Consider the following 12,902-nt stretch of genomic DNA (forward strand, 5'->3'; position numbering starts at 1 on the left):
TGAATCTGTATTGGCATAATTTTATCATCTATTTTTATAACTCACCATTATTATTTTTACATAAGACAGAAGTCTTGGCCCAGGATGTAATGAATGACCTTGGCATTTTCCCTTCTGACCCAGTTCGAAGCACTCCAAAGTAAGTGCTTTAGCCACTTTCATGGCCTGTGGAATAAATTGTTCTCATTTTCCCATTCCACTCAAGGAAGTCTTTACAGACTTGGGGTATACATCCCCCTAAGTCACTGATAGTTTGAGACCTATAAGTTTCCCTCAACCTAGTTTTTCCTGTCCATTGAGACAACTTTACCAGTGTGGCTTCTGTGCATGGTACAGCTTCATGGAGACATGGAGGACAGTTGGATGATAGAGGAATGCCAAAGGTGGATGAGCAGCCATGAAGAGAGTTTAGCAAGCCCTCATAGTAGAGGTACTAGTCCTCCATGCACAGTCCATGTATTCTGTACTCCCTCTACAATGTATGTAGAAACAACCATCAGACTTTGCTATCTCCAAATGCATCCCATTCCAACGTTGGATAGTTCTGACTGTTAGATATTTTTTTTTCCTTATAGAAAGATCTTCCCTTCTTATAGAATTTACTATACATCCTTTCTTTTCCTTTTCCTCTTTGGTTTCCTTCCTTTTTCCTTTCTCTCCTTCTTTATCTCCTTTCCTTCTTCCCTCTCTCATTGAGGCTAGAAGTGTGTGGGCTATTCAGGGACCCAATCCCACTAATTAGCAGCATGAGAGCTTTGATTTGCTCCATTCCCAGCCTGAGCTAGTTTTCCTCTCCTTTGGCAGCCTGGTGCTGCCCATCCTTCTACTATATGTTTTTTATAAGAAACATATTTAAAGCAGGATGACACACAGAGATTAAAGGTAAAAGGATGGAGTAGAATTGATTATGCATCATCTAAAGTAAAAAAAGTAGGAGTACTATGATATGGAAATCACTTTAAAACACTGATATATATTAATTTAAGGTCGCCATGGAATTCAGCTATGTAATTCCTAAATGAAAACTCAAGTCAGCAGTCAACCTTTTATGGAGTTTTTAATTACAAGCAGTAGGAAGAAAGATATTAGAGGGGGTGGGGGGGAGGAGAAGGGAATAGGGCTTAAATACCCACTCTGCTTAGGCTGGGCCAAAGACCCAAGGCCTTGGATAGCTGAGGCAAAGAAAAAAGATCAGTCCCTATCACTCACGTGACCAAAATGGAGAAACAGTCTGAGAGCCTCCACTCCAAGCACCAGGCTCCAACCACCACACTCTCCTCCACCCAGGAAGTTCCAGCACTCCTGAGCTCTCCTCTACCTCACTTCCTGTGTCTCACCTGTGCCAATGGTGGCTCTAGCTTAACCCAAGACCGCCCAGAGGTCTGTCCCCTTTGCACATGTCTGTTGAAGGCCATATTCTCAAATAATTAAATCTTGAGCTTTGCTGCAGCCCTTTCTAAATCCTGTTACCTTGAGTAGGGTGGAGATTGTAGTTTCCAAGACCTGATTCTGTCATTCCAAGTATCTCTATTAATAGTTATTGATCAGGAAATAGCCAAATCCCATCCTCTAAAGAATGGCTTGAACAGGGTTGAGTAGTTTTGAAATTCACAGTACCATTCATGATACCAGACAAAGCTAAAGTAGAAATTGATCTGATTAAAAGAGATAAGGAATGGAATTTCATTTTGCTAAAAGGTATGTTAAACAATGAAGCAATATTATTACTAAACAGCACCAAATGGTATAGCATCTAGATTTCTAAAGGAGAAATTAAAAGAGCTTAAGTAGGAAATAGCAAGACCATACCAGTGGAGGACCTCAATCTTCCACTTTCAGAACTAGATAAATCAAACCAAAAAAAAAAAAAATAACTGCTGGGAGCCATCAAGCCACAATGTCTTGATAAGGTCACACATGGAGACCAAGAGGTCACAGAGTGGCCCTTTGGCAAGATGGAATTGCCCATTCAGTTTCCTCTATATGACTTCTCTTATCAACATCCCTTACTAATAGAATTGACATGATTGTTATCCCCTCCCTAGCCTTAGAAGGAATAATATAAGAGCAATATACTTGCATTCTATTTCCCCAAAACATTAGACTAAAAGATCAGACTCCAGTATCCAAACCCAAAAGACTACTATGGGTTAACTTTTACTTAGGTACATAATTCCCAGCAAAGCCATAACCACAAGCTGAGCCCAGAATATTCCCACTCACAGAAACTTGTTCTCCTAAAGCCAGCATACAAATCAATCATAAAGACCCGTACAAAATGTGCAGGTACACCAAGCTTCAACATGCCTTAGTGACTCGAATTCACTAACCAAAAGATTCCCCTTTATAGAAATGCCCTGCTAACCCTGAAAAATGAACTGCCTAACAATTAATCTGAATTGTATGCTTCTCTGATCCCTCAAGCTCAGTACCATAATTGTTGAATTGTCTTTGAGTTTCTGATTATTTCTTTTTATTAAAAGTAATCATTAAATTTCCTTGATTGTAAGCTCAAGCTCCTCACAGGGTAATGAGAAAATTAAGCCACCTGTGATGAAATCATTTATCTTGTACAAAACCTCTATTCATTCTGTCAAAATCAATAGTTACAATATAAGAATATAGAATGTTAATCAAGTGATTTGTTAAAAGTTAATGTATCACTTTTCCAATTATCAATATTTGAACATGTATGTTAGATAATGTATCTGTGTGCCAAGAAAATGAATATAAAAATAAACACCAGAGTTGGGCATGGAGGAGCAGCCATTAGATGCAAGCCTGCCCCATCTGAAACACATTTATAGCTCTCTTTCGTTTTTTATTTTTTCATCCTGCCATTTGCCACTTGCCAAGAACCCCTGAAGCCTGTGGCATTGTGGTTACAGCTTTGCTGGGAATTATGTACCTAAGTAAAAGTTAACCCATGGTAGTCTTTTGGGTTTAGATATTGGAATCTGATCTTTTGGTGATGTTTTGGGGAAATGGAGTGCAAATATATTGATCTGATATTATTCCTTCCAAGGCTTGGGAGGGGATAACAGTTATGTCAATTCCATTAGTAAGTGATGTTGATAAGAGAAGTGATATAGAGGAAACTGAATGGGCAATTCCATCTTGCCAAAGGGCCACTCTGTGACCTCTTGATTACCACGTGTGACCTTGTCAAGCCATCATGGCTTGATGGCTCCAAGCAAATAAGAAAGAAATAAGGGAAGTGAATGAAATGTTAGAAAAATTATAGTTAATAGATATCTGGAGAAAATTGAACAGGGATAAAAAGGAATATACCTTTTTCCAAACAGTACATGGTACATATACAAAGATCAGCCATGTACTAGGACATAGAAACATTGCAAACAAATTCAGAAAAGCAGAAATAATAAATGCAACTTTTTCAGATCACAATTAGATAAAATAATAAGGGTCCATGGAAAGGCAAATTTAAAATTAATTGGAAACTAAATAATCTAATTCAAAACTGGTGGGTCAAAAAACAAATCATAGAAACAATTACAATCTTCATTAAAGAGAATGACAGTGAGAAGACAACATACCAAAATCTATGAGATATAGCCAAAGCAGTACTCAGTGGAAATTTTATATCCTTTAGTGCCTTTATCGATGAAATTGAAAGGAGGAGATCAATGAATTGGATTTGCAACTTAAAAAATTAGAAAAAGAACAAATTAATAATTCCCAGAAAAAAACTAAATTGGAAATCCTAAAAAAATTAAAGCAGAAATTAATAAAACTAAAAGTAAAAGAACTATTGAATTCATAAATAAGACCAGGAGCTGGTACTTTGAAACAACAAATAAAATAAAGTACTACTAAATCCAATTTAAAAAAAAAAGAAAGAAGATAATCAAATTAATAGTAACAAAAATGAAAAGGGCAATCTCACCTCTAATGAAGAGGAAATTAAGACAATTATTAAGACCTACTATGCCCAATTATATGGCAATGAATATGATAATCTATGGGAAATGGACAAATATTTACAAAAATATAAAATGCCTAGATTAACAAATGAGGAAATACTTAAATAATCACAGTTCAGAAAAAGAAATTGAACAAGCCATCAAGGAACTCCCCACAAAAAAATCCCCAGGACCAGATAGATTCACAAGCATATTCTATCAAATATTTAAATAACACCTAATCCCAGTACTACACAAACTATTTGACAAAATAAGCAAAGGAGTCTTACCAAATTCATTTTATGGCACAAATATGTTACTGATCCCCAAGCCAGGAAGACCAAAAACAGAGAAAGAAAACTACAGATCAATCTCCTTAATAAACATAGATACAAAAATCTTAAATAGAATACTAGCAAAGAAACTACAGCAAGTCATCACAGAGATTATCCACTATGATCAGGTGGGATTTATACCAGGAATGCAAGGCTGCTTTAACATTAGGAAAGACATCCACATAATTGGCCATATCAATAATCAAAGTAACAGAAATCACATGATCATCTCAATAGATGCAGAAAAAGCCTTCAACAAAATACAATACTCATTCCTATTAAAAACACTAGAAAATATAGGAATAGAAGGGCCTTTCTTCAAAATAATGAACAGTATTTGAAACTATCAGCAAGTATATTATAAGCAATGGGGATTAGTTAGGAGCCTTCCCAGTAAGATCAATAGTGGAGGAAGGATGCCCATTATCACCTCTATTAATTAACATTTACTAGAAACACTAGAAGAAGCAACTAGAGAAGAAAAATTGAAGGGATTAAAGTAGGCAATGAGGAGACTAAACTATCACTCTTTGCAAATGATATGATGGTCTACTTAGAGAATCCTAGAATATCAACTAAAAAGCTAGTGGAAATAACCAACAACTTTAGTAAAGTTGCTGGGTACAACATCAACCCACATAAATTGTCAGTGTGTATATATATATATATATATATATATATATATATATATATATATATATATATATAGTCAACACAACTCAGCAGCAAGAGTTAGAAAGAGAAATTCCACTTAAGATCACCCTAGACAATATGAAATATTTAGTGCTCTATTTGCCAAGACAAGCACAGGAATTATATGAACACAACTACAAAACATGTTCCACACAATTAAAATTATATCTAAATAATTGAAAAAACATTAATTGCTCATGGGGATGAGCTAACATAATAAAAATGACAATCCTACCCAAATTAATTTACTTATTCAGTGCCATACCTATCAAACTACCAAAAATCTTTTTTTTTTTTAATAGAATTAGAAAAGACTATAACAAAGTTCATTTGGAAGAACAAAAGATCAAGAATGTGTAGTGAAATAATGGGGAAAAAATGTGAAGAAGGAGGCCTAGTAGTACCAGATCTTAAACTGGTAATAAAACAGTGGTCATCAAAACAGTATGGTACTGGCTAAGAGAGAGAAGGGTAGATCAATGGAATAGACTTGGGATAAATGACCTCAGCAAGATAGTGTTTGATAAACCCAAAGATCCCAGCTTTTGTGACAAGAATCCATTTGACAAAAGCTACTGAGAAAATTGGAAAATAATATGGGAGAGATTAGGTTTAGATCAACATCTCTCACCCTATCCAAGATAAATTCAAAATAGGTAAATGATTTCATATAAAGAGGGAAATTATAAGTAAATTTGGTAAATGTAAAATAGTATATCTATCAGATCTATGGGAAAGGAAAGAATTTAAGACCAAGCAAGAGGTAGACATTACAAGATGTAAAATGAATAATTTTGATTACATTAAATTAAAAAGGGTTTGTACAAACAAAACAAATGCAACCAAAATTAAAAGGGAAGCAACAAATTGGGGAAAAATCTTTATAACAAAAACCTCTGACAAAGGTCTAATTTCTCAATTTTATAAGGAACTAAGTCAATTATACAAAAATCAAGCCATTCTCCAATTGACAAATGGTCAAGGGACATGAATAGGCAATTTTCAGATAAAGAAATCAAAACTATCAATAAGTACATTAAAAAGTGTTCTAAATCTCTCATAATTAGAGAAATGCAAATCAAAATAGCTCTGAGGTATCACCTCACACCTAGCAGATTGGTCAATATGATAGTAAAAGAAAATAATAATCCTTAGAAGGGTTGTGGCAAATCTGGAAAAGTAATGCATTTCTAGTGGAGTTGTGAATTGATCCAACCTTTCTGGAAGGCAATTTGGAACTATGCCCAAAGGTCTTTAAAAGAATACATACCCTTTCATCCACCAATACTACTACTAAGTTTGTACCCTAAGGAGATAATAATGAAAAATTTTTGTACAAAAATATTCATTTGTGTTGGCAAAAAATTGGCAAATAGGGGGTATCCCTTGATTGGGGAATGGCTGAACAAATTTTGGTGTATGATGGTGATAAAATACTATTGTGCTGTAAGGAAGGAGGATTTCTGTATGAACTGGAAGAACTTCCAGGAACTGATGCAGAGTGAAATGAGCAGAACCAAGAGAAAATTATACACAGAAAGTGAAACATTGTGGAACAATTCAATATGATGGACTTTGCTAATACAAGACAATCCCAAGGGACTTATGAGAAAGAAGGTTATCCACATTGAGAGAAAGATCTATGGGAGTAGAAACACAGAAGAAAAACAAATTATACGTTTATATGGATATATGATTTGGGGTTTTGGTTGTAAAAGATTGCTCTGTTGATAAAATGAATGATATGGAAAATAGGTATGAGTGATAATATTTGTATAACCCAGTGGAAGTGCTTATTGGATCTGGAGTCAGGGGGAAGGGTAGGGAAAGAAAATGAAATATGTAAATGTGGGGGAATATTTTTAAAATAAAGAAAACCTAGGACAAACACTAAAAAAAATTATTTTAAGGCTGCATGCCCTTTGATCCAGCAATACCACTACTAGGTTTGTGCCCCAAAGAAATGAAAAGAAAATGTTGGTACAAAAATATTTATAGCCATGCTTTTTGTGGTGGCAAAAATTTTGAAAATGCGGGGGTGTCCCTCGATTAGGGAATGGCTGAACAAATTTTGATATATGATGATGATGGAATACTATTATGCTATAAGGAACAATAAACGGGTTGATTTCTATATAAACTGGAAGAACCTCCATAAAATGAGCATAACTAGGTGAACATTATAAACAGTAACTAAAATTTTGTGAGACAATCAAATGTAATAAACTTTGCTACTAGTAGCAATGCAATGATCCAGGACAATCCTGAGGGACTTTTGAGAAAGAATGTGACCCACATCTGGAGAAGGAACTATGGGAGTAGAAATTCAGAAGAAAACATAGGATTCATCACTTGTTTTTACAGGCATATGATTTGGGGTTTTGGTTTTTTAAAATTACTCTTATTACAAAAATGAATAATATGGAAATATGGATTGAGGGATAATACATTTATAACCCAGTGGAATTGCTTGTCAAATCCAGAAGGGAGAGGAAAGAGGGGAGGCAGAGAACATGAATCATGTAACCATGGGAAAATACTTTTTAAAAATAAATGAATAAAACTTAAAATAAAGTAAAATCTACCTTCCATATTGGAATCAATACTGTATATTGGTTCCAAGGCAGAAGAGTGGTAAGGGCTAGGCAGTGGGGGTTAAGTTGACTTGTCCAGAGTCATGCAGATAGGAAATGTCTAAGATGAGATGGATCTCCTGTTGTTAAGCCTTAGTCCACTGAGCCACCAAGCTGCCCCCTTCATTTGCTTTTTTAAAAAAGGGGTTTTTATCAATAGCTTAGTTTTTTACATCTCCTAGATTTCCTCTTCTATCTTTCCTCCTCATCTCCCTTCCTTTTCCCAGAAACTCATCCAAAGAGGGAGGAAATCAGAAAAATTGACCAACATACTAAAAAATGTCATTATATGCAAAATCCCATATCCTTGGACCCCTTACCCCACTTTGAATGGGACAGGATAAAGTTGGGGAAGGGATCCTGCCATATCTCTTCATAATTTCATGCTATTCATTTTTTAATAACTGAAAGATTTTAAGAAATCTTTAAGTTACTTAAATTTTTTTAAATTACTCTCGATTGTAGGAGATTCCAGAGGACATTCTTAAGAATTTAGTAGAAGAGCTTCCTCAACCTCGAAAAATACCTAGAAGACTAGATGAATATACCCAAGAAGAAATTGATGCTTTTCCAAAATTATGGACTCCGTAAGTCTTTATTATCATTTACTATTTTATTACTTTTTAATCTGAATTTAGTTTGTCCTATAAACTTTAAGTCACCATTTCCTTAAGGCCAAGGAATTTTATTAAAACCTTAATGTTAAAATAATACATTTTATTTATGTCTGTTCTCTCCTCAACACCTAATACTTTTATCTACTCACAGTAAGTGCCTTAAAAATGTGAAGTAACAGAGTGAATATATTTTACCCAGAGTTTAAGCTGAGAAGCAGAGGGCTATTGATCTTTCTTTTGCAAGTCATTTTGAAGGATACTGTATTTTTTTTTCCATATATGAGCTCTACAGTTAATAGTCTTGCCATTCAAATGGTTTTCAATGACCAATAAGCTATATGACTGTAACTTTATCAGACAGTTTGGCAGTTAATTCAGAGTGAATGCTTGGTGATTGAAGAGAACACTCCAAAAAATAAATAAAATCCATTCTTTGTATGTGGGAATTTAACAAGTTCTAGTTATATTCTGATAGAAAAAAGTTTTCTTTGACCTTTTCCCCTTTAAAGACCTGTTTAAATATACATCAATTACAGAAAATTGAGAACAGTCCTTTATAGTTTTAAATAAAGCTTAAAATTAGGCTCTCTGCAGCTGTTTCCCTTTAGTCATTTAGAATTGAAAAACCAGTACCTGGGTAGTTTTATTCTTTGTGCTGAAAAGAAGACAAATTAATTTAGTGTGGCAAGAGTATGTTGGCTCAGCTGGTGTAATCAGATTAAAGTTAGAAATTTTGACTAAAGAAAAAAAAGTTGGATTTTTTTACTGAGAATGTGTTGAAAACCCTACAATTCCTAATGAACCTTTTGTCAAGATGAAAACCTAGTTTAGTCTTCCTTCTAAAAATTCATATACAGTTTTCATATCCAATAACATATCAGTCAGTTATTTCATCAACAAAATTATTCCCTCCTCAATGCAACTTATCCACCTACTGTGACTTAGCTGAGTTATCTTGACTGAAAAATTCACCATCCTACTGCCAACATGGCTATGAGCCTTTCTAAATTTAGTTAGGCTTGGTCCTTTGTCTTGTTACAAATTTACCTTGCCTAATGCAGTGTCCTCATGTCTGTAGGGGCTTTTTAAATTTATACCAGAGGTCCACTAACTATGATGCTAAAGGACTGGCAAGCTAAGAATGATTCTTTTACATTTTTAAATGCAATAAAACTATTTTCAAATGTAAAAAACATTCTTTGGCCAAAAACAGACATCAGCAAGCCAGCCAACTGTAGTTTGCTGACCTTTAAGCTATACAATCAGCATGCTTGTAGCAGATGTGTTTAATATACAATATTAAATAACTTGCTTCAAATGAGAAAATTAAAAGGAATTCTTTTGTAGACATGCCTCTACTAAAACTGTTTAGTGTTTCTGTTGACCTCCTTATCACTAATCCCACTGACTTTCCAGTGCTCATCCTCCTTTACCTCTCCACATCATTGGACAGGGTTGATATTATTGTTATTCTCTCTTATCTTAGCTCCTTTGGCACTATAATCTTCTGAATCTCCTTCCACTTCCTTGATTATTATTCTTGTCTCCTTTTCCTGGTTCTTTCTGTTCCTTCTACTTCTTAAGTGCAGACACCTACCAAAGCTTCCTCCTTTAAAAAAAAAAACACAAAAACATGCTTTCTCTTGAGAATCTCATCTATTCCTTGTAAATACTGCCCATATCTACCTCTACTTCTACCCTCTTCTCCAATCCTGTATCTCCAGCTGCTTTCTAGATATACCACTAACTACCTGAAATTCAATCTCGACAAAGTTGCACTTGGGTGTTTCTCAAAAAATAAAAAAAGCCTTCTCTTCTCCTAACACCTACCTATTTTTAAAAATAGCACCATCCTCTTAGTCACAAAGATTTGAAACTTCAGTCACTTTTATTTACTTCTCATCCTCCCATAATTCCAATATTTTGCCATGTCCTCCTCCACAGCATCCCATATCTCTCTCTAACCCCACTGTAACTGCCTGAGCTTTGGCCCTAATAATGTCTTTGAACTACTGTAATTACCTCCTCATTGGTCTTCTAGCTTCCAGTCTTTGCCCTCTCCAATCTATCATTTCAACTTCTTCCAAAATTTAATCTTGCAGATGTAGTGCTCTGATTGTCTCACTCTTTTACTTGTATACTAAGGCTATAAGAGTCCTAAAGGCCATTCAGTCTGACCACTTCATTTTAGTCACCAGAAGTGAAGTAACTTGCCTGAGTTCACACAAGGAATAGGTAGTAGAATTTAGGGTTAGACTCATTCTCTGTTTCTAAATCAAAGATCCTTGCAAATATGTTGCATCACCCACCAAATAATTGTAGATTCCTTATCTTGGCATTCTAGGCTCTCTATTATTTGTGAGCCACCTTTCTGGCCTTACCTTATACTATCTTCTTTCCTATACTTTACATTCCATCCACACTAATTATTTAAAAACTATAACTTGTCTTAATGTAATAATTAAAATAGTGGGGAACATAAACTGTAAGAGTTAAAATGGTGGAAGACTTAAGTTGTAGTAGACACAAGAGTGGGTGAGTAAATGTGTAATCGTAGGAAATATATTTTCATTACAGTGTTTTTGTTTTTAAATCAAATATAAGGTGGTCTCCAGGGAAATATTCCCAATTATTAAATTTATACCCAAGTCAACTAGGTTTTATAGAGATTTTAATTAATTAATACAATGAGGAATTAAAGAAAGAGAGAAAGAGTAAGAAAGGAATAAGTATGAAAGGCCTTAAGCCAACATGGCCTAGACCTGAGTCTTAAGAGAGAGATCAGTCAGTCCTTAATCACTCACCACAAGATCTGTCCAAGCAAGGATTCTAGTGACACCAGGCCAGCATCATCTCAGCTGCCTTCACCAGCTCAATCCTCAATCTGAATGTCTCTGCTTTCTCAATCCGAATGTCCCTGAGAGAGTCTCCAGAGAGACCCTTTAAGGCAGCCTTTCCCAGCTGACTGTTTCTAGAGAGAGCTTTCCATCTCCTTTTAAAGGGAATTTTCTCCTATGTCACCTCCCCTAAGTTCTTCCATCTACCAATCACAGTAGACGTTTTTCAAAGGACAGACCATTCTTAGTCCACACCTAAGAAGGTGTAAATTTTTGAGTAATTCACACCAGGAAAGCTTTGAGTAAGTTTCTCAGCTCTTTGTTCCTTGTAAATTCACAAGTTGCTTGACCTTTATAGGTACTTATCTTAAGAACTTTTTGCCTTATTATAAGTATGACTTTAAGTACTTTTCATTATTCAGAAAAGAGTGTACAACTTTATCTTCCCCTAGGGCAGACTTAAGTAGGTGAAGTAGAGTTCTCACATTCCTGATCTAAGTAGAGTTCACTGCCCAAATGGGGAATGGTCTTAATCCAATCTTATGAAGTAGGGTCTGGGAATTTTTAAGGTTCACACTTAACTTCCTCAGACCAATTCGTTGGCTCATGCTGTTTCCTGTTTTAGGAATTGAATTTTTCTATAAATCCCTTTTTGTTGAAATCTTTCTTTCAAAGCCCTTCAATTTACTAAGATATCGTTATGATCATTGATTTATATTGGTTTGATTTTTGTATAGAATGTTTGTAATCAGTGTGGGTCCATTTTCTTCACCTATTTCTTTTCTTTCTTTTTTGTTGTTGTTAACTTACCTTCTGCCCTAGAATTGGTACTGAATACCAGTTCCAAGGCAGAAGAGTGATAATGGCAAGGCAATGGAGGTTAAGTGACTTCTCCAGGGTCACCCAGCCACAAAAATGTCTGAGTCTAGATTTTAACTCAGGACTTCTTATCATTAGACCTGACTCTCTATCCACTGAACCATGTAGCCCCCCCACCACCATCATCACCATCTGTTTCCCATTTTTTATCATGATCTACTTGTTTTAAAGGTTATTTCACAGTTGACTTGCTTGTTTTCTTAAATTTATCTTTCTAGTTTTGTATCAGTTTTGGTCTTTGTCGTAATAATGCTATGGTCAAACTAAACAAAACTAGAAAGGGTAAGGAATAACTTACTTCATTAATGAGCAATTTCCTGTCTATTAGAAATATAAATAGCTATCTAGTCTATGTGGTCTTCAAGCCTTTAATATCTCTTATTTCTTACTCCTGAACCATATTTTCTTATATATGTTTTTGTCCTTATCCTCATTCACCTTTGGTTTATGTCAAAGTATCTGTTAATTTAATTTGTACAATGACCTTACAAGTTAAATATATATATATATATTGATAGTAACTTTGAGTTAGTACTTAAGTCCATATACCTAAGATAGGAACTCTAGATATGAATCATAACTTAATAGAAAATTGATTTGAATGAAATGGGGTGATGCTTTTTAAACTGCCTCAGCCTGCTCCCCAACTCAAAAACTCACCTTTTGAGAATCTTGGGACACTAATCTCCAAAGAATTAAAAGATGTGGTGACCCTAGGGGGAATTGGGAAATATAGGTGATTTTTCAAGGGTGTGCGAGAGCCACTTCTATCTGGCCCAAGAACACCTGATTATTAAATTTTTATTGTGAAATCAGCAAATGCTACAATTTTACTTAATTTTAGGCCTTAATTTTACTTTTGTTGATTGTCTAGACTTTAAGCCAAAGGTGTTAAACCTAGTTAGTCTATATGTTCCCAGCAGCTCTGTAAAGTGGTTCCATGACTGGATTAAAATGTTATTGGGAAATATTTAGCAAGATAAAT

General features: G+C 34.9%; 1 protein-coding gene across 1 annotated transcript in view; it reads left to right on the top strand.

Annotated features, from left to right (window-relative positions):
- Nucleotides 1-12,902, top strand: part of MRPL13 (mitochondrial ribosomal protein L13) — a 59,172-nt gene that overhangs the window by 31,080 nt on the left and 15,190 nt on the right. Inside the window, exon 6 of the mRNA XM_007488258.2 lies at nucleotides 8,050-8,171. Coding sequence (XP_007488320.2) covers nucleotides 8,050-8,171 — 122 coding nt within the window. The remainder of the gene's footprint in view (nucleotides 1-8,049; nucleotides 8,172-12,902) is intronic.

The sequence above is a fragment of the Monodelphis domestica genome, chromosome 3 (genome assembly GCF_027887165.1).
Source record: "Monodelphis domestica isolate mMonDom1 chromosome 3, mMonDom1.pri, whole genome shotgun sequence".
Taxonomy (NCBI): Eukaryota; Metazoa; Chordata; class Mammalia; order Didelphimorphia; family Didelphidae; genus Monodelphis; species Monodelphis domestica.